We start from the raw sequence: 21,381 nt of genomic DNA on the forward strand, positions 1-21,381 counted from the left end.
TGCCATGAGTTGACCATGTGCAGTGCATGGTTGTGATGTAGGGTAGCTGCTGTATGCTTGTGTTGGCTGTGACTGGCTTGTGGTTGCGCTGTAGGGTAGTTGTGTGTGTGTTGGCTGTGAGCAGTGTGTGGTTGCGCAGTAGGGTAGTTGTGTGTGTGTTGGCTGTGAGTGGTGTATGGTTGTGCGGTAGTGTGGTTGTTGTGCATATGTTGGCTGTGAGCGGCGTGTGGTTGCACGGTAGGGTAGTTGTGTGTGTGTGTGTGTGTGTTGGCTGTGAGCACTGCATGGTTACACTGTAGGGTAGTTGTGTGTGTGTGTGTGTTGGCTGTGAGTGGCGTGTGGTTGCGCGGTAGGGTAGTTGTGTGTGTGTGTTGGCTGTGAGTGGCGTGTGGTTGCGCGATAGGGTAGTTGTGTGTGTGTGTGTGTTGGCTGTGAGTGGCGTGTGGTTGCGCGGTAGGGTAGTTGTGTGTGTGTGTTGGCTGTGAGTGGCGTGTGGTTGCGCGATAGGGTAGTTGTGTGTGTGTGTGTTGACTGTGAGTGGCATGTGGTTGTGCGGTAGGGTAGTTGTGCGTGTGTTGGCTGTGAGCGGCGTGTGGTTTCACGGTAGGGTAGTTGTGTGTGTGTGTGTTGGCTGTGAGCGGCACGTGGTTGCGCTGTAGGGTAGTTGTGTGCGTGTGTGTGTGTTGGCTGTGAGTGATGCATGGTTGTGCAGTAGGGTAGTTTTGTGTGTGTGTGTGTGTTGGCTGTGAGCAGCGCGTGGTTGCGCGGTAGGGTACTTGTTGTGTGTGCGTGTGTTGGCTGTGAGCGGCGCGTGGTTACGCTGTAGGGTAGTTGTGTGTGTGTGTTGGCTGTGAGCGGCGTGTGGTTTCACGGTAGGGTAGTTGTGTGTGTGTGTTGGCTGTGAGCGGCACATGGTTGCGCTGTAGGGTAGTTGTGTGCGTGTGTGTGTGTTGGCTGTGAGTGACGTGTGGTTGTGCAGTAGGGTAGTTTTGTGTGTGTGTGTGTGTGTTGGCTGTGAGCAGCGCGTGGTTGCGCGATAGGGTAATTGTTGTGTGTGCATGTGTTGGCTGTGAGCGGCGTGTGGTTACGCTGTAGGGTAGTTGTGTGTGTGTGTTGGCTGTGAGTGACACGTGGTTGTGTGGTAGGGTAGTTGTGCATGCGTGTGTTGGCTGTGAGCGGTGCATGGTTGCACGGTAGGGTAGTTGTCGTGCGTGCATGTGTTGGCTGTGAGCGGCACGTGGTTGCACGGTAGGGTAGTTGTTGTGCGTGCGTGTGTTGGCTGTGAGCGGCACGTGGTTGCACGGTAGGGTAGTTGTGCGTGTGTGTGTTGGCTGTGAGCGGCGCGTGGTTGCGCGGTAGGGTAGTTGTTGTGCGTGCGTGTGTTGGCTGTGAGCGGCGCGTGGTTGAGGTTTTGGGGGTTGCTCTTCTTTGCGGCTTTGTTGATGGAGCCTTGGCCCCTGGCAGGCACTGGAGGGGCACAGCGCGGAGCTGGAGTGCCGTCTGCACGTGGCCGAGCAAACCCTGGCTGAGAGCCTGGCCCAGAGGGAGCAGCTGCAGGGCGAAGTTGCCAAGCTGGCCGAGCTAATGGACGTGAAGCTGTTTGAGTTCAGTGAGCTCCGGCAGGGACTCACCAAGCTGGTGGAAAGCAACTGAGCGGCCCTGGCCACGGAGACCCCTTCTGGGCAGGGCCGAGCCCAGCCTGGGCCTACAACTAACTGCGTCAGGGACACGGACCTGGTCTCTGGCTCTGACGTGGGCAGGATCTGCAGCTGCCTGTGACGGAGCGTGACCAACCAGAGCTGCCCGGTAGGCATTGCGGGCAGACGGGCGCCAGGGGCCCCTGAACTCGGCCAGGTTTCTGCCCAAGGAAGAGCTGTGAGTTCTGGCCAGGCCTCTCCAGATGGTGTGGCCCAGAGGCAGCACCATCTCCCCCACTCCCCACCCCATTTTCCTGATGTTTTGCGTGTTGTGGACGGATGTGCTCCTTGCCAGCGACCGGGCTCTGCTGCCTTCGCATCTGCCAGTAGTTTTTCTAGGGCACACTTGCTTCTTGGGAACTGAACTGCCTGCTTCTGCTTCCTGGCCAAGGGGAGGAGACGCTCATCACACCCTGGGAGGAACAGCCCCTTCCACGCCGTACCCACACACCTTTGTCACAGACTCCGATCGCTTGTTATTCACAGTCAGGAGCTTCCAGGGACCCCCGGTGTAGGCACAGCTCTTCTCCAGGCCCCCTTCCCCTCAGGCTGCCCACTCCCTCCCTCCAGAGAGGAAAGTTGCAGGATTTTATTTAACGGCGGTGGGTTTTCTTACTCTCCAAAGCTGCATTATGCTGGGAGCAGTAGGTGCAGGAAGAGGGTTAGGATAGCTTGCGGAGGACCCACCAACCGCTGAGCTGCCATCTGTCCAGGCTGCCGCTCACCAGTTATGGGCAGCAAAGCCCAGTTGCTCGCCTTGTCTCTTGGGAAGCAATGTCCAGGGAGCACCTAGTGATGGGTGCAGGCCTCCATGCTGTGCTCCCCTCGAGCCATGGAACAGGCTGGAGCTAAGACACAGGCTGGAGGCTGGGGCATGCTGGTGGGTCCTTGGGGTGATGTCCAGTAATGTAAACCCAGCAAGAACTGGGAGGGAGGGGCTGTCAAGTCTCTCCCCACCCACCGGCCTTGTGGAGCCCTGGAGTGGCCTAGTAGCATGCTTAGCCTGTGTCTGATGCTGAAGCAGTGTGTGCACCAGTAGCTGGAGGCAGGAAGGGGCGTGCTGTGCCCTGGAACTTACTTTGCTGATCTGAAACCAGGGATGGGCCCTGAAACAAACAAATCCTGCTTGGACCCCATCCCCATCAGGTTCCCTCTATTTTTTATCCTTCATGGGCAGGATAAATTTTGTTCTGTGAACCAAGACGTCTGGATGTGCACCACCACTAGGAACACAGGCTGCCAGCTGTGGGCGCTCTGCCAATCAGCTGGGCAGCTCTAGCAGAGGCGGCCTCAGGAAGCAAGGAACGTTTAGAGGGACTACAGAGTTGGTTAAAACAAGCACCAACAACTGCTGCCCAGGCCTGGGAAGTGCTCCAATTTCAGCGCTCCAGAGAAAGCCCCACAGAGGCCTCGGATGTCCGTCTCCATCACTTTCAAATCACTACCTTATGCAAACAGCAGCCAGCAGCACCGCTGGTTTTATTGTTGCCTCTCCCACACTGGCAATTGTCAAGCAACCTGAGAAGGGGGGCTTGGCTGCTGGCGGAGTTCTGCTGACAGCAGATGACTTAGTGCAGTAGATGAGTCTGCTGGCAAACAGGCTTCTTAATTATTTATGAGGCATTGCACATAAAGCCCAGCTGGAGCTGCGATTCCAGGGGGCAGGGGGTGGAGCTCTTTGCAAGCAAGATTAGCATGGGCCAAAGCACGCTCTGAGGTCTCGGTCTCAGTGATCAGAGCTGGCCTTCTCGCAGGGAATGCACTGAGCAGCACCCACCCCCTATGGTGGTGTTTGGCTACCACATGCCTCACAAAGGCCCCATTCTCTCACTGGGGTCTTAGGTGCTGGCACTGTAGAACCCTGCCCCCACTCCCCCCATCACCTGGCTGAAGAACTCTGGTCGACAGACATTTGTGAACCAAATTGCCACTGTGCAGTTCTTCTTCCAAAGGCCGATGGCTGCACAGCAAGGGTGGTGGAGAGGAGAAGCGAAGCGAGCCTTGCCCAGCCAAGCACCTGCAGAGGATGTGCTGATGTCCCACGTGCTGAATTCTTTCCCCCGGTCTTATGATTCTCTCATTTAAAGGCGCATTCAGCGGAAGGTCAGAATCCCCTAAGACAGTCTGTGGGATTTGTGTGTCAGTTCCTGCTCTGTGTAACCCACCACAGCATAAGCCTCTCACAACTAGCCGGGTGCAGGGTCATCTGGGCTGCTGTGGGTGTCTGAGTTACTGCTGTGAGACATGTGACTCTCTCACACCCTTCCATCTGAGTACAGGAAACGATCCAAAGAAGTTGTCCAGCCTGTGTTATATGCAGGGCCCTACCCAAGTCACAGTCCATTTGGATCAATTTCATACTCATGGGATTTTTAAAGTGGTCAGTTTTATGATTTGAGGTATTTAAATCTGAAATTTTACAGTGTGGTGATTGTCAGGGTCCTGACCCCAAAAGGAGTCATGTGGGGAACACAAAGTTGTTGTAGGGTGGCTGCAATATTGCTATCTTCTGCGCAGCTGCTGGCAGCAGCACTGCCTTCGGAGCTGGGCAGCTGGAGAGCAGTGACTGCTGGACAGGAATTGAGCGCAGAGACAGATCTGCCAGCAGCAGCAGTGCAGCAGTAATGGCAACCTAGCTATGGGTGTGCACAACTCCTCCAGGCCCGTAACTGGCCAGAAGGCCGGAGAGGGTTATGCTTCCCCAGCCGCGCCAGCAATCCCCTGTGCCCCTGGCTACACAGTGACCCAGCCCAGCTGCATTATGGCACAGGCCCTTGGACTAAAAGCCTGGCACAGCTCCATCTGAGGCCTGTATCAGCCGGACTGGGGGCAGCTGCTGCTGAATCCCAGGTGAGGGGAGCCGGCCAGCAGGAGGTTAAATCTGCAGCTGTCTGAGTCCCTAATTAAACAGCTTCACTCCTGGAAGTAGGTGACCCAGCCCCCTCCCCATCTGGGCCAGGGAGATCAGCTGCTCTGCCTCTCTGAGGACAGGGGTTATTTTTAGTTGGGAGCTGGTCTGTTTACACATCCCAACTATGGGGAATGTTCGCCTCAGTTTAAGGCCCCTCCCCGCACACACACCGGCGAGGATAATGTGCAGCTGAGAGGAAGCCGTTAAATGTACCTATTGGAACATTTTCCTCTCCATGCAATAAAAACAGTGGCTCCAGCGATGTTTGCCCGAGTAATTTGGGATGATTACGACGGTTAGTTTCCAGCACACGAAGGCTGATTCTGCTCCAGGGACAGGCGGGTGCTAGGACAGAACTTGAGTTATAGAGACAATTTTCATTCTGCTAGCCCTGCTCTTCTCTGCCCAGGGCCAGCTCCATCCCACTCCTCCTGGGCACAGCGGATGCCAGTTCTCACAAGAGGCCCCTTTGGCAATAAGAACATAAGGGGCCGGGCCAGGCTGGCATTTTAACAGTGCACAGCAGCAGTATGCAGCCCACTGAGAACCTGTGCCACTCACTCAGCCGCAGACCAGCCTGTGGGTACCTATGTGCAGCACGGCCTGCTAATGCAGGGCTGCCAGACGAGCCGCTCCCTGCCAGCCCGATCCCCAGCACTCCTGCACAGAGGCTGTTGTAGCGGAGTTGCTGGATCTGGTCCCTGCTGCCATGTGCTTCCCATTCTGCTGTTACTGTCTGGTTCGCAAGCCTGGAGAGTTAGGCTGAAAAACAGGCACAGGCACTGCCAAGCCTGGCCTGACCATCAGTCCCCAAGGGGCACAGCCCCTCCCCTCCGCTGGGTCACTGCAGAGCCTGGCTCACTGGCTGTGGTTGCAGCTCTCTGGCCCCAGAGGGCCTGTTGGGACAGACGGAGCGAAGGCTGGGGCGCACTGAGGGGAGGCTCAATCCTTTTGCAAGGACTGGCACCCCTCAGCCCAGCAAGACAAAGTGCTCCAGCAGGAGCCATGAGGCTGCACCATCAGGCCACAGCGCCAGCTGCTCACAGGGATCTGTGCGGCAGAGGGCTGGTGGCACGGCAGGTGAGTGTGGACTCTGCGACCTGGATCTACCTGGTAGCAAACAGGCTGCTTTGGCAGCCAAGCCAGCTGCAGTTCACCTCCCTGCAGGCAAAGAAGATGCAGCAAATGCAGGCGGTGGGAGGGAACGTGGCTTCTGTCCTGTGCTGATTAAGCATATCTGGGTCACCTGGCTGGCAGATATTAATGGCCTGGCCTTGATGTGGGGCTGCCGCTGGATGAGGCAACGGTTGCTTCTCTGCTGTCATGCGGTGGCCGGGCTGGCAGAACCATTAGCGCTGCTGGAAGTGGGTGACTTGGGAGCTGGTTTCTCGGCCAGGTCTCGGTGGGGTTTAAGGAGCAATGTCAGCTCAGCACAGAGGATCAGTACAGCCCCAGGGAGGTTACAGTGAGCTGGTGGCAGGCAACAGTCACCTCCCCGAGAGGGCCAACTGTTCTGTATGCAGCTGAGTCCATCTCCCTTTCCTGCAGCAGATCCATTAGCAGCTGGGAAGGAAGGTCCGTGGCCCCATCTCCACCTTGTGCAGAATCCAGGCCCTCCACGCCGGCAGAAGAGGCTGGCTGCTCCCATCTCCAAAGCTGTCCCTCTCCCAAAAGAAGCAGCGTTCACTGGAGCCAGCCTTCTCCGCAGTGTTGGGCCTGGAGAAGTAGGGACACGGGGGCAATGGGGCCGGGCACGCCCGCACTCCCAAGCCCTGCTGCTTGGAGCCTTTTGCTGCCACCTGCCGCAGGGATGGCCATGACCTGCTTCAGGCCCTCCCATGGGCATGGAAGAGAGGGCCTGGGCTGCAGCATGAACCCACAGTGCAGGAGCCAACTGCGTTGAGTCCACGGCTTCAATTTCCACGCTGGGCAGGGGGTGGGGCATCACCATCCTTCAAAGTCCGTCTCCCTCCCAGAAGAAACAGGGATGCAGCCCCTGAGGCCCAGAAGAGGTGGCTGCTACAGTGGCAGGCATGAGGGCCTCCCCCTCACCAGCAACAACCACCCCACGACTCTGCCTGCTCTGGACAGTGGAGCTGGGGAGCCAGGTGTGCTGGCCACAGGATGAAGACAGCTAGGAACAAGCGGCTGTAGTGGGCAGACAGGAGAGCAGTGCCAAGGCACAGCAGGGAGACTGGAGCAGAGCTGCCCTCAGCGGATGAGTGCCAAAGTGGGGTCTGGCTAGCAGGGCTGCTGCAGGGGTACAGGAATCCCTGCAGCTGGGGGAGGTGGCCTGGAGGGGCCAGCAGCTGCCCTGACCACCCTGCAGCAGCCAAGGAGCAGAAAGGCAGCCAGACTAGTCACATGGAGCCTAATGCCACAGGACACTGCAGGCAGCACAGGACGGAAGAGCAACTGGGGAACCCTAGGCCCCTCCAGGGCACCCCCTGCCCAGCCTCCCCACCCAGGACCCCTTTGCACCAGCGACTGCCACAGCCAGCTGCAGGGCCCAGCCAGTGGCCAGAGCTGCCATCTAGTGGCTGCTGTGATGAGGCCACGTGGCCCAGAGGGGCTCATCTAGATCCTGCCCCACAGAAAGGGGCTTTGGGGGGGAAGGCACAGCTCCTAGCCAACAAGCCACAGGAAGGGTCCAGGCTGCAGCGCCTGGCACAAGAGCAGCAGGGGCCAGGGTAACCCACACACCTCGGCTGTGGCTCACTGGCCCATGGAGCAGCACCGCTGACTGCTATTTTCACTCAGAGAGAGTCTGCTCAGAGGCAGCTCCCACTGCAGCGGCTCCTGCATTAAGCCCCAGACGTCCCAGGTTCCAGTCTTTCCCCCAGCCCTGCGCAAAGCCAGCAAACCCCCTGGGGCAGGAGAGCAGAGCTGTCCTGAGCAGAGTGCGCTGCTCGGGCTAGCTGGAGCCTAGGGCCAGAGCTGCGTGAGAGAAGGAACGACATGCAGGGGCCCAGGGCTAAGGGCGACTCCCTGGCTGGCCCCTGCAGAAAGGAGGGAGCTGAAGCCTAGTCGGGGCAGCAGCACAACCTTCCAGGGCTTTGCAGGGAGCTTCATCCAGTCTCCTCCCTCCAGGCCTGGCACTAGGCCCTGGACCCTGCCTCTGGCTCCCCCTCTGCAGATGGCCAGGTCCATAGGCTCCACTGGGGGCAGGTGCCCCCAAGCTCTTGGCTTTGCAGCACACCTGGCACCTCCACCTTTGGCCTTCTGCCCTGACCCCTGCACTACAGCCCCAGGGATGAGGACACAGCTCCAGCTGGACTCACGCTGCTACCTGTGGGGCCCGGAGCACCAGAGCCAGGGGCTGAACCCCACTGGCCAGCATGGGAAGCCAGGAACAGAGGGTTGTGGGGAGGACCAGGGCCCAAACATGCCTGAACTAGGCTTGGTGGCAGGCCAGGGGAGCTGCGCAAAGCGATGCTGACTCCGGCAGACTCCTGCCACGTCCATGGCGAGTGCCCCAGCTCCATGTGAACCACGCCCCCCGGCCTTGGGCTGCCTGCTCTGCTGCCAGGCTCCGGGGAGGGCGAGATGTTTGAAATGCTGAACCCGTTTGGTTCCCATAGCAACCCAGCCAGGGAAGCCCTCAAAGAGCTGGGGGTGGGGAGCTGGGGTTGCGAGTGAAAAGAATTGAGTGTGCAAAGCACGTGGGAGCCATGTGGCTGCTGGAGGGGGAGCTTGGTGTGGCCGAGCCACAGGGTGAGAAGGCCACTGGCCAGGTGGGCCCAGCTCTGACCCAGCCACTCCCCCGCTTGGGATGTGCCTGCCGGGGGCCCATGCCGAGCCGCATATTCTAGGCACAGCAGAAGGCAGCTCAAGGACTAAAGCACAGCCCACCCCACACCCCCTGGCAGGGAGCTGCCAGCACAGCCCTGCAGCCTGCAACCCTGCGAGGCTCCTGTATCCCTGCCAAGGCAGCACCAGACACAACAGCACAGGGAGCTGGTGTGCAGCTAGGCCAGGGCTCCCAGGGCTGGCAAGTGGGAATATGGACACATGCAAGTCTGGAACTGAAGGGAGCAGGGAACTTGCTCTCAGCTACCACATCTGGCCTGTCCCCTGCACTTCCATCTCGCCCCGCTTGCCCCCCGCCCCCTCCCTTGCCCCACTAAACTAGGGAGGCTCCGTGCCCTGGCCCTGCAGCAGCACTGGGGGGAGCTGCAAGGAGGAATTGGCCGCAGGGAGCGGAGCTGCCACAAGCAGCTTTCGAGCCGGGGCGGGGGATGGGAAAAGAATCAGCCCGGGACTAGTATGTGCATTTCAGAGGCCACCAGCTGAGGTGTTTTTCGTGGAGCAAGGCAGGATCCAGTGGAGAAAGCCCCTGGGAAATGCAGCTCCCCCCTCTCCCACTGGTCACGTCCTAGCTTGGCTGCAACGAGGCTCTTCTCCAGTGACGAAAAGGGAGAACTCGTGTCCCACACATCCAGATTTTCAGAGGCGGCTGCTCCAGGAGCCAGGGGATTGAAACAGCGGCTGAGCAAAGCACCAGAAAAGGCCCCCTGCATCAAAGCTGGAGGAGAATGAAGAGACAGGCTGAGGGAGGCGACTTCAGAAGGCAGAGCCAGGAGGATCAGAAGGGAGGGGAAGCGGGACCGGAGAGATGATATAAAGGCAGCAGCAAAGCCCTCACCAGAGCAGCCGGTCCCAGGGAGGAACCTCGTGTCGTGCTGACAGGTTCCTCAGCAATCAGCACCCGTGGGGCTGGGTGAGCATTATGTACTCGGAGAGCCGTCAGCGCAGGTCCAACCCAGTCATTGCTGGGGTGGCAGCAGGGGATGCTGTCCACAGGCAGGAACTCTGGCTCCTCTTTCTTCCCAGGGGAGCCAAACTCAGGCGCTGCACACTTCAGACATCCGCGATGAACAGTCTGGGCCCACTCCTCACTAGCCCCATGGCTTCGGACATTCAAGCTCTGTGCTCCTCCTGGGGCTGCGACTGTGGCCAGGCAAGGCCCCTTTATGCACCGAAGCCGAGGGTGCTGGGGATTCAATCATCTCCCAAGGTAGTGAGCAAGCCTGGGGGTGACTGAGCTGGAGCGAGTGGCCCCAGAGTGTGGGACGCTGCTCAGCAGAACCGCTGCTCTGCAGTGCTCCCTGTAAACGGAGCACCTGGGCGGCCATGGAGGAGAGGCAAATGCCATGCAGCTATTGGCCGAGCACCCCCAGCCTGTTCTCTCTGGGTGGTGCGTAGCTGCACATGCCTTGGGGAACACAGCAAAATTCATTCTGCCCATGGATGGCAAAAATCAGAGGAAACATTGCTGCCCTGGCACTGTGAGAGCAGGACATGCTGCCAGGCTGGGGGGGAGACCCCAAAGAAAACTGCCTGTTCCATTCAGACCAAGCCCTGAAACAAAGCTGGGGCAGTGACCCCCAGCTGCAGAGTTCGCATGCCAGCTCCACCCCCTGAATCCCCCCCTCATTCCAAGAGCACCTCAAACGCAGCATCTGCTGCCCAACATGCAAGTCCTCCAGGCCGGGGATCTGGTTCTTTATTGCAAATAAATATTTCCTGCGGCTGGGAATATGCTACTCACAGAAAACAATCGCCCATTCCCAGAGCAGAAATAACTTCCCCCTGCTGGTCCCAGCCAACAGGAGAGGAGCTCTAGCCCAGCCAGCCAACACTGGAAGCCCCCACCACACCACTGAGATTAGGCCCAAGGCTCCAGCTGGAACAGTCCCCGAGCACCCACTGCACCCCCATCCCTGGAGTCTGAAGTTCACTGACTCTTGTACCTTTGGCGAAGTCTGCACGATGGGCCACCTGGAGCCATTCTTGGTGCCAGAGGCACAGGGCACAAAGCAGCAGCATCCAGGCTGTGCAGTCCCATGGGTGGGGGGTCATGGAGGAAGACAGCCAGCGGGCTCAAGAGGGCACAGAGTGAGGTGTTTAGAGCCCAGGCTTTTGGCTCCAGAGGGTGTAGGGAACCCTGTTTCCATGGGACTTATCCAAAGCCTCAGGAGTGGTTGACTCGGCTACTGGGATTGAAACCAGGCTCGGGAGGGAAAGCCCTGTTCTTGGAAGGGAAAAGGAGCCCAGGAGAGATGGAGCTCGGGGGGCCAGCTGGAGTTGCAGGTCAGGGGACAGAGCTGAAATGAAGCTTGCAGGGGCTGGGGGATAAACAGAGGTCAGGTGAATTAGGAGGAAGGGACGTTACCACAAAAGACTCCAGACCAGCCTCCTGCTCCATCTTGATGTGTTTCTCCCCTCTCAGAACAGTCCCAGATGGGCCAGGAAGCCAGGGCCAAGTGGAGCCCAGCTCAGGTGTTTCGACTGCCTTGGGGAGATGCTACCAGCCTAAATGAGAGCCAGGAGCAAGCACAGCTTGGGAAGGGAGGGACCAGGTGAGAACCCAAGAGCCACCATGGAGAGGCCCAGCTCCCCCGAGAAGAGCCTGGAACCCTCCATTGTGCCGGGGGGGAGGGTGCTGGGGGAAAGGGAATGTGCACTGGGTGACATCCCTTGAGCCCGTCAGGCAGCACAATGGACCAAACAGCTGAGTCTCTGGCCGGGAGGAAGAAGGGGTTACACAGGCCAAGTGATGCCCCTCCCTTCAACCACCACCATCAACAACCACTCCTCTTGTCTCTAACTGTGGTCTCTAAGGGACCAGAAGAGCCCTGGACAGCAGCTCCTGCACTGCCCTGTTGTAAGGGCCTGGGGCTCTCACTTCTCCTGGGCTGCTCGCCTCCGCTGCCACTGTGCTTTCTTCTGCCGTCTCCTCTTCAGCCGAAGCTGCTGCTTCTCCTGCAACGTTTGCTGGACCCGCTCACGGAACTCCTTGTTCTTCTTCTTAATCTTGGCCAGCTCTGCCTTCCTCTTTGCCTCCAAGTCTGGGTCCTGCAGGGGCAGACACCAAGAACTGACAACATGCCACACGGTTCTGGCCACCCTCCCTCCACCAACCAGGCCTTGCCTTCCCCAGCTGCCTGGCCATCTCCAGAGATGGTGCGCATGGGTTATTTGTGTCCATCTAATGCCCTCTCACTCGACTGCTAGTTGCCTTGCTCAACCAGTCCCAGCCAATGTTCCCTCTCATTTTTTCCATCCATGGGCAGAACAAACTGTTACGTGCACCGAGGCATGCACAGCTGTGCACCACCAGTGGAAACACACGCTGCCAGCTGTGGCCATGCTGCTAAACAGCTGGGCAGCACCTGAACCTCTCCTGGGCCACTGTCCAAGCACCCAGCTTACAGGGAATGCCGTCCCCAGCCCCCAGGAGAGGGATGAGGTCCAAACATGGGTTGACATGGGACTCCTGGGTTCTGTTCCTGCTCCTGCTCCTCTGTGCAAATCTGGCAACTCACTTCTCCTCTCTGGGCCCCACTTTGCTTCTCTGATGCCCGCCTGGGCCCTCTTCTGCTTTCCAAGCATCGTTCTGTGCAGACATTCCCCTCCTGCGCTCTGTGGGGGGTTGTAGGTCCCTGCAGAGCAACTTCTTGTTGAGCCCACCCTGCTCTCTGCAGCACAACTGACTGGAGAGGCGCATGCCAGCAGGGCTGAAGGACACTGGGACACATCTGTCAGTGTCACTTCTTCAGTCTCCTTTGAGGGAGCTGGAAGCCCCACAAAGGGGAATGAGACGGACAGTGAGGGAGGAGACAGGTCCTGCTCCCTCCCAGGTCAGCGCTTGTCCTGGCAGTAGACAGGAGCAGCTGAAAGCACCACTCACCTTTCCTTCCAGGATCATTTGCTTCCGCTTATTTATTTCTTTCTTCTCGTCAAAATCAGTCATCTCCAGTTTCTGCCAATGCAAAATGCAGACGAGTGATCAGGTGCCAGGTGCTGAGACTGAGCTGGGGGTGACAGCAGGGCTCTGAGGAGGGTCGTGGCCTGGGCAGAGCTCTGACGGGCTTGAGAGACCCTTGCTTCAAAGCCCAGGCCCCCCGACAGTGCAACGAATGCACCTTAGAGAGGGGGACCAACAGAGCTGGGTCCCTGGCCCAGCAAGTGTATTAGAAATGCTCACATCCTGCCCAGGCCTCCTGCAGAAGAGGGATTGAGAGCCGGGACACTCCAAGGCTCTTCCCACAGCTGCAGAGCCAAGCCAGGGGCTGCACATCCCGTCAGAGCACAGCATATGAGGGAGGTTAGATGGGGAAGCATTTCCTAACCAGGCCGCACTGTACAAGAAAGCTGGCTCCCCAGGTGGGGTGCCCCCGCAGAGCTACTTACAATTTCACACTCCCTCCGGGCGACGTTCACCTGGGTGAGGATGTTGAGCACAGTACGCTCCTCCACTGAGAACTCCTGCAGCTTCGTTTCTAGACCACCACACAAGACGTGCAGATGAGGGACTGGGATGAAATCAGGGCCAGACCCTCTGCTGGGGACCAGCAGCTTCACGGAGCGAGCGTGCACTGGGGACTTCCCCAGCCACGCAGCTTGTTCAGCATCACTGGTATGAATGGGACACCCCCCACGCACAGCCACTGGAACAAGAGCCCCCCTGGCCCGATCACCGACAGAGAGCTGGGCTGCCAGGACACCCCAGATCACGGCAGCTTTCACTGCAGACAAGCATCCTCTCTGCCTCCTGCAGAAGCACCGTGCAGCATTACCAATTGCTGACACCGTCCCGCTGTAATCCCACTGGGGGGCCAGGCCCTGGTAGCATGACTTGCGCATAGAGCACTGAAGGCCAGATGGGTCAGTGACAGGGCTGCTCCCGCCCCATCACCAAGCACACTACAGCAGGGAGACTCAGATTTGCCAGGCCTCAGGAGAAACTGGTTTTCCAATTCCAGGCAGCTTCTGGGCCACACCCCCCTGTGCTGGAGAGGCTGTGGCCACAGCCCTGCCTGAACTGATGGGTTCCACTTACTGATCTGCTCCTCAATGGCATGCACCAGGTGGATGTCGTACTGCGTCACCAGCGTGATGGCGACCCCATGCCGGCCTGCATGGGAGAACCAGAAGGCAACAGTCACTCAGTGAACTGGGATGAGCAGCGAGCCCATGTTAGCCACGGGCAAGGGGAAGAATGAAAAGTGTGCATGGGGGGACTAACCCACCCCAGGAACTGGCATGAGGCTCATGCCAGGTGCCCGCTGGAGATGTGGCAAGGAAAAGGGTCTTCTGCAGGCTCGCAAGCGGGTTACTGGCGCAGTCAGAGGTGGAATGAGAGTCAGCACTGCGAGCAGGACATTGGAGCTGTCCGATCGGATACTGACTGCATGGCAGCAAAGCCAGAGCCACTGACAGCCAATGGGGAAGTGGGTGATGTGGAAAGGCCAAGAGGTCCCCCTGGTCAGCCAGGTGGTCTAATGGTCCCTCCTTTCCCATCCTCAAACGAATGAGGACGAATGGGCGAGAATCCCACCAGCAGGTCTCTGCTTTGAACAGTGGCATTACCCCACATGTGCCCTGCACTGGCTTCCTGAGCTCACCTGCACGGGCCGTCCGGCCCACCCGGTGGATGTAGATTTTCGGCAAGCCGGGAGTGTTGTGGTTGATGACGACTTGAACTGTGGGGATGTCTAAGCCCCTGGAGCACAAGCCAAGAGAAGCAGGTTGGGGAGGCAGGATTCGGGTACCCACTGCTCTCAGAGTTCCCCGATTGCCTTTGGAGACCGCAGCATTCAGGGCCCTGAACGACCAGCTCCAGCCAATTCCAGGGACCCCACATCTCTTCCTACAGCCCTCAGAACCACAGACCAAGACAGCCTGCCCATGTGTCATTCCGCAGCCAGGCCAGCTGCCTGCTGTTCTCCTCCCAGCTCTTCCCACAAAGCAGCCGCACCAGCATGTGAACTCCCAGGCTACAGTGTGAAAAGGCAGGGCACAGATGGAGCATCCAGCTACTGCAGATGCATGAGAGAACTCCGGGGCTATTCCCAAAATCTGGGGAACAATCTCCTGCCCTGAACCAAAGAGGACAGAAGAGCTCCCCTCTCACAAACACCAGCCTGCAGCGCCAGGGCAGTTCCGCTGCTTAGGAACTTCACTAGAGCTTTGTACCACCAAGAACAGTTCTCACATCTCCTACCTGGCAGCCACATCCGTGGCAATGAGGATCTTAAAGACACTGGACTTGAATTTTGCTAAGGCTGCGAAGCGCTGCTTCTGTGAAGGGACGAAGAGTCAAGATTAGGCTCCCAGGCCACAGGCCCTGAACAGGCCTGGTTTCAGGGCAAACAGCTATAGGCAAAGAAGTGTGTCCCCGTGACCAGGCTGACAGGGGCAGGTGGGGAGTGAGGCACCCCAACAGAGGTGGGTTTCCAAAGCCAGCACAGCACCCACCTGCCTCGTGCTCAGCAATGCCCCTTCGGAAGTTCTTAGGGAAGAGAACAAGGGTCAAAAGCCAGACACCTCCCACAGACAGACAGACAACAGATCAGTTTGCAAAACCCAAGACCTTCATTCCGCAGCAGAGACAGGAGGTGCACTCCACCTCCTAGGGACACCAGGGCCCCCAGCCATGCAGTCCTGCTGCATCACTCACCTGCTTCATCATGGAATGCAAGGCCACCGAAGGGAAGTTGAACTTCCTCAGCATCATGTTCAAGATCTGGCAGTTCCTGAAAGACACAAGATGCTTCCCTGTTACACACCTGGTTCCTGGGGAAGTCCATGGCCCAGAACAGAGCCGAGCCGCTCATGGTCTAGGTACGCAGTGTCTCAGCTATGCTGACGCAGGGGGCCCATGCCACAAGTACCACCCATTCACATGCGGAAATGGGGCTGGCGTTTGAAGGTTGGTCAGGACACTAGGGGGAGCCCAGACTCTTTGAGCAACACTGGGGGATTTTTCACTTCCTCTGGGACAGCATATGTGGAGTTAAACCCCTGCAACAGGGCTCGCTCACAGGAAGGAAATGGTGAGGTAAGAGGAGGCAATCCCAGACTCACAGACATGCATCTGACAAAGTGGGTCTTTGCCCACAAAAACTCATGCTCCAAAAATCCGTTAGGCTATAAAGTGCCACGGGACGGCTCGTCGTTTTTGTTTAGACTCTCAGAGGTTTACAGCTGTGAGATCACCCCTCCACCCTAGCCCAGGGAGTTCTAGTGGGCTCTGTGCACAGCTGTGGCCACAGTCCCTCCCAGCCCTGCTCAGTCCGCACTAAGCAGAGACTTGGTCCCACTATAGCATGCTATGTTTGTGGGCATTAGGAAGCAATCACACCTCCCAGGAGGCAGGACAGGACTCAGACGCCTGCTGGAGTTCCACCTGGACTAGGCGAGCATGTGCCTTTCCACCTTCACGATACTTAGTGGGGAGTTTGGGTTCTGTGAGCTGCCACAGTCCCAACATTAATATGGTCCTGGCCACGGCCATCAGCAGGTGACTTCAGACTTACTTGCAGGTGCTGGTGAAGATGATGATGGACCAGTCCTCGTGCTCATCCTGGAAGGTCTGAATTAAATGGACAAGGTAGGCGTCCTTGACCTTCTCTGGCACAAGCAGGTAGCGCTGAACCAGCTCGTCCACAGTCCGCACTCTAGGAGAGGGAGGAAAGGCCCCTCAAAGAGAGATCAGATTTGGGGGAGACGGGGCCACGTGCACAGGGGAGGATGAAGCCGATTTAGTTAGCCAACTGCCCAGGATTCTCGTAAGTGGGCCAATCACCGCCAGCCCCTCGTATGTTTTACTTGTGGGACGATGAATAAATTATAAACAAAAACATGAAAAGCAAAGCCAGGCCAAGCCAGGCGGGCAGCCTGTCTGACTGGGTCTCCAGCCCCTTTTGTTTACATTGAATCTCTCTGGTGTGTGACTTTGTGGGAGCAGAATACAATCAGCAGCATCCAGCTCCGCCCTAGTCACCAGTTGCTGGTTACACCTTCAGCTGGAGACTACAGGGTGCAGCCTCAGCCCAGGGGAAGCAGAGCAAAGGAAGAGAGATTCAGCACTAGGTCCCCTAAGCCTAGCAGGAGCGGGTGTGACTGGGAGTGAGTGGTTAAGGGGGAGCAAAGGGAGACGCTGACCCAGCCAGTATTGAGGGAAGCCCAATACTCTGACATTCACAGCCTACTTGTCTCACGCTGGAACAGCAAGAGACTTACTCAGCCTGAGACTCCCAAAAGAAAGGTTTGTTCATGGCGATGGTCTTCAGCTCGTTGAGCGTGTCGGTCAGCGTAGCACTGAAGAGCAGCGTCTGCCGAGTTGCTGGAACGGCACCCAGAATCACCTCCAGATCCTTGGTAAAGTCCGTACAGCCCTGCTCCAGCAACCGGTCGGCTTCGTCCAAAACCTTCACCGTGCAGCCCAAAACAAGCAACACAAGCCAGGCTGGGAGGAACAGTGCTACCAGGAGAGAGATGGTCCCAGGGAGGCAGAATGGCCCCCAGCCGGGAACGCCAGAGATCCAACCCAGGCTCTACACCGACCCTGTGGCCATGGCTAAATCACAGTCTCTGGGCCCCACATTCCCCACCTGTATCCTAGGGAGGATAATCTTCATGCCTTGCCAGAGATCAATGCTTGCACAGAAACATGCCGTTTCGTGTTAGCACCACATGGAGTCACAACCAAGGTATGACAGAAGACTGGACAGGGGAGACTGTTGCGTAGTAATGACGCCTAGCACGGTTTACAGTGCCTCTCAGCCTCCAGCATGCCTCACCGTATTACAGATACAGGGCAGCGGAGGGGACCGAACCAGCCCTCTGAAGGTGACAGGATGGATATGGGAAGGGATTCACATGTGAGATGTGCTACTGAAGTGAAGATTACAGACAAGACAAAAGACAGGGCCACAGAGGCTGTTTGCACTGATGCAGACACCATCTGTAATTCAGCACCCAGATACCACGGTAAGGGGCTCCTCACCAGCACCACCCACTCATTCTACAGAGGCCAGGACCCCCTTTGGCACATATTCAGGCTCCAGCGGTTGGATCTGTGGCTGTTCAGCCACAGGAAAACTCAAGTGTCAGCAGCACCTGGCCCAGTCCAACATGCCCCCGCCACAACCACTCACCATGGCCGCTCCCACGTCTGAAAAGGGAAGAGGACACAGTGGGAAAGGAGTAGAAGAGCTGACTTACCAGGAACTTGATCTTTCTGAGGCTGAAGGTGCTGGAGCTACGGAGATGATCAGCCAGCCTGCCGGGTGTGGCGATGACAACATGAGGCTTACGGGAGAGCTCCAGAGCCTGGGCCACCATATCTGAAACACCACCACCCAGGGAGCTAAGTTGTGTACTGCCAGATCAGGATCCAGGAGAACAGCCTGCCAGCTGCAGACAGGTCCCTCACAGGCCTTACCCTACAAGATGTGCGGGGCCCTCAAGTCACATCCACCACAAGGAGAGCATAGGGTGTGCCCCATCTCATAAGGCCAGGCACTAAAACCAGGCACTGCACAGAGGAATGAGCTCAAGAAATCACTGTGACTAACAGGCTTCCTCTTAAATCCATCTACTGTTTGGGAAATGAATTATACTGAAAAGTCCCAAATATCATCAAATTTTGTCCCTTTCCTGCTGGGTCCTCTACAGCTATGCAGTGCTGCAATGAAACAATAAATGAAGCAGCATTTTTGCAACTACCAAAAGGCGTGTTTGAAAAAGCACAAGAAGTCCTGTGGCACCTTACAGACTAACCAATTTATTAGAGCATAAGCTTGCATGGGCAGAGACCCACTTTGTCAGCTGCACAGAGTGAAAAATGGCATGGAAACGTCAGAGACAGGTATCTCCCACCCTGAGGGTACTGTGGCTCCCCTCCTCGCTTCAGCAGTAGTGGTCTGACACTACCTAGGCAGGGGATGACAAGTCCATGGCAGAAGAATGTGGCATTCACAGGGGAAAGTCTCTCACTTAAACCCGAATACTGGATACCATGTGGTGCATGAGGATGCACTGCCTCATCTCTAGCAAGAGTCTGGGCTTCTCATCAGCAGAGATGGGCACCCAAACATTGCTTAAGTGGGCAATTCACTGCGGGGAACTGGAGGGCTGCTGTTTGTTTCTTAACAATTCACACACCAAGCAATCATATTGTCTGCTCTGGGTGTCCCCTGAATGACAAAGACCCTACAAGTGATTAGCTTTGCCCTTCCCTTGTGGCTGCCAGGAAGAGTCTGCCATACATCAAGTGCAGAGCAGTCTGTTAACAGGCAAAAGAAATGCTGTATTTTGGGGAATTTCAGGGGAGTATAAGGTTTTACAGGAACTAGAAAATTCCTTGTTTTCTGGAAGAGCGCTTTTCCTAAAGTCACCTTTTTCTCCACAGTCACTGCACAGGTTTCAGAGTTGAAACAGCACATATTGAGGAGCAATGGGCTTAAACTACAGCAAAGGAGGTTTAGATTAGACAGTGGGAAAAACTTCCTAACTGTCAGGGTGGTTAAACACTGGAATAAACTGCCTAGAGAGGCTGTGGAATCTCCATCAGTGTAGATACTTAAGAGCAGGTTAGACAGACACCTATCGGGGATGATCTACATGGTGTTTGGTCCTGCCAAGAGAGCAGGGAACTGGACTTGATGACCTGTTGAGGTCCCTTCCAGTTCTAGTGTTCTATGACTCAATATCGTCTTAAAGTTAATCAAAGAGTTAACCGTGCTTTGTCTTCACACAGAGTCCAGTTTGCAGCCAGCACACACATACCCATCCCTCCAACGACGATGGTGTCCTTCAAGCCAAGTGGCTTCCCCAGAACACGGAACTGTTCAGCAATCTGATAGGCCAACTCCCTGTTGGAGAGAAATTAAAAATAGGACACAGAAATATCAGAGCCAGCCAACCCTGGTGCATTTTTGACCAGTTACCTGACAACCTGAACAAGCACCTTGGTCTGCAAAGGCTTCCAGTGCTCAGTTAAAAGTTGGTGCCCCAGAGATACCAGAAGGGAAACGTGGTTACCTGTTAAGCTCTCCCAATCCAGGAGAAAAGGATTAAGGTAAAAAGGGCCTGGGAAGAAGGGAGCTGGTTAGAGATTGCAGTTGGGTTGAATTAACAAATGCAACCCAAGGAGGACTACTGTGTGCCCACTAGGCCAAAAAGGAAGAGGCCTGAGAGGCAGTCCCCTCCACCACAAGGAAGCCTGAGAAGACCTCTGATCCTAGGAAGCTCTTTTGGGGAGAGCTGAATTAAACTAACTAAACTTAACCCTAGATAAAGAGAACTATTATTTAAGGGTACCAGATACAAGTTGTTAACTTCTAAATCCCACGAGAAGGGTTAACTGAGGGATTGTACTGAGGGTCCTGCCATATCATGAAGGGTGCTCTGAGGTAGCACAGTGCCATGTTCCCATGTTCAGGATGCAGAAGAATAGCAAAGGAGGGAAATGGCAGCAGTAGCCAGGAAAGCTGTTTGCCAAACATGTCCCTCTCTTTGGCAGGTAGAAAAATATCCTGACATAATGTTTTGGTTACACTGTAGTCACACTGCAAGAGATAAGTGACTAGAGAATGGAATTATTTACCACAGAAAGATAACCAACAGTGTAGGGTCAAAGTGCATGCAATAAAAAACAGTTTAGACAACATGCCCTTTTCTTGTCATGGTCCCAACAATGGAACGAGAGAACACATAAAGCAAAAAGCAGCTTATTCCTAACTGAAAATACTTTTTCAGTTACATGCCCTATCAGAGTGTTGAAACTCACTGCCACTGGACATCATTGCGATGAAGAACTGAAGATTCAAAGGGAAAGTAGGTTATATGGACAACAAGAATATCTAGAATTACAGATACAAAGCAGTTCAGGAAAGGGGAAAAAATCTAATTCAGGGATAAAATGATTGCTAAATATTAGGAATAAATACTTAAATGGAAGAAAGATTATAACCGTCACTACCACCCCACTGCACATTTCTCTGATGCTTCTAGTGCTGGCTACTGTCAGGGACAAGACACTGGACAACATTGACCATCAGCGTGAGTCAGTACAGCTATTCCTAAAAGGAGCACAGACTCAAAAGCATCCTCCAACTCCATTGCCAGGCACAGCTGGATCAGTGATAGATGAGGTTCCTTTATCTCACTGTTGATGGAGCTGCATGACAAGAACTCTGCAGAGCCTCTTACAGGAGACAAAGGGATCTGTGAGGAAGCCACTGAATCAAAGCAACAGGACTGATGCTTACCGTGTGGGTGTGAGCACCAGGCAGAATATACCATAGGGATCTTCAGAGAGTTTCTGCAGAATTGGCAGGACGAATGCAGCCGTCTTGCCACTGCCAGTCTTGGCACAGCCCATGCAGTCACGACCTGCAGGCCAGAGAGCAGAGGGAGTCGATGTGTTGAGAGCTGGCTCCAAATGCACGCAGCCATGGGGAGCAGAACTGGGACAGGCCTTTCCCTCCTCCCGCCTCCGGGGTCCTCAGGGCCAAGGAACGTTTTTATCCAAATCACAGGTGATAAGACTGGAGGGAGGGGGCGCTGCCGGGAAGCCCCCGCGGGGGTGGTAAGGGGACGGTTCCCAGGGGCCCCGGCGAAGCGAGTGCGGGGAGAAAGGTCCGGGGAAAGGGGTCGGGCAGTGCAGGGGCCCGAGGGGGAGGCTCCCCTCACCCTGCAGGATGGGCGGGATGCAGGCGGCCTGCACCGCGGTGGGGCGGTCCATGCCCAGCTGCTGCGCCTGCTCCGCCAGCCAAGCTGCCAGCCCGAGCCCGCGGAAGCCGCCCATGGCACCAGCAGCGAGGCCGCGAGCGACCCAGCGCCGGCTGCCCGCGCGCCTCCGGCGCCGACAATATACGTCATGAAGCCCCGCTCGCTCCTATTGGCTCCCAGCTCTCCCTCCACAGCGACTCGCCCCGCATCTACTTCCGGTGCCGATATTCTCCCTCGCCCGCTTTC

General features: G+C 56.6%; 2 protein-coding genes and 1 long non-coding RNA gene across 3 annotated transcripts in view; 2 read left to right on the plus strand and 1 right to left on the minus strand.

Annotated features, from left to right (window-relative positions):
* Positions 1–4,870, plus strand: part of HOMER3 (homer scaffold protein 3) — a 32,608-nt gene extending 27,738 nt beyond the window's left edge. Inside the window, exon 9 of the mRNA XM_074978518.1 lies at positions 1,465–4,870. Within this exon, the coding sequence (XP_074834619.1) occupies positions 1,465–1,653 (189 nt within the window). The 3' untranslated portion in view covers positions 1,654–4,870. The remainder of the gene's footprint in view (positions 1–1,464) is intronic.
* Positions 4,871–10,094: 5,224 nt separating this feature from the next.
* DDX49 (DEAD-box helicase 49) lies at positions 10,095–21,344 on the minus strand. Its single transcript, XM_074978517.1, has 13 exons — positions 21,097–21,344; positions 20,673–20,796; positions 19,189–19,274; positions 17,623–17,744; positions 16,639–16,826; positions 15,933–16,073; positions 15,074–15,149; positions 14,618–14,694; positions 14,019–14,116; positions 13,454–13,528; positions 12,805–12,893; positions 12,302–12,373; positions 10,095–11,466 (listed from the first exon to the last, which is right to left on the minus strand). The coding sequence occupies exons 1-13, from the start codon at positions 21,209–21,211 to the stop codon at positions 11,293–11,295; spliced, it is 1,437 nt and encodes a 478-aa protein (XP_074834618.1). The 5' UTR covers positions 21,212–21,344; the 3' UTR covers positions 10,095–11,292.
* Positions 15,105–20,637, plus strand: LOC142002414 (uncharacterized). Its single transcript, XR_012642665.1, has 3 exons — positions 15,105–15,237; positions 15,939–16,006; positions 19,160–20,637. It is a non-coding gene; the product is annotated as an uncharacterized LOC142002414 (long non-coding RNA).
* Positions 21,345–21,381: the final 37 nt, after the last annotated feature.

The sequence above is a fragment of the Carettochelys insculpta genome, chromosome 27, assembly GCF_033958435.1.
Source record: "Carettochelys insculpta isolate YL-2023 chromosome 27, ASM3395843v1, whole genome shotgun sequence".
Taxonomy (NCBI): domain Eukaryota; kingdom Metazoa; phylum Chordata; order Testudines; family Carettochelyidae; genus Carettochelys; species Carettochelys insculpta.

Excerpts from the sequence above, each read along its gene's own strand:
- DDX49 (XM_074978517.1), bottom strand. The coding sequence starts at position 21,211 with ATGGGCGGCTTCCGCGGGCTCGGGCTGGCAGCTTGGCTGGCGGAGCAG. Across the intron at positions 20,797-21,096 it reads CATCCCGCCCATCCTGCAGG|GTCGTGACTGCATGGGCTGT; the intron begins GTGAGGGGAGCC and ends TCTGGCCTGCAG. Across the intron at positions 15,150-15,932 it reads ATCTTCACCAGCACCTGCAA|GAACTGCCAGATCTTGAACA; the intron begins GTAAGTCTGAAG and ends TGTGTCTTTCAG.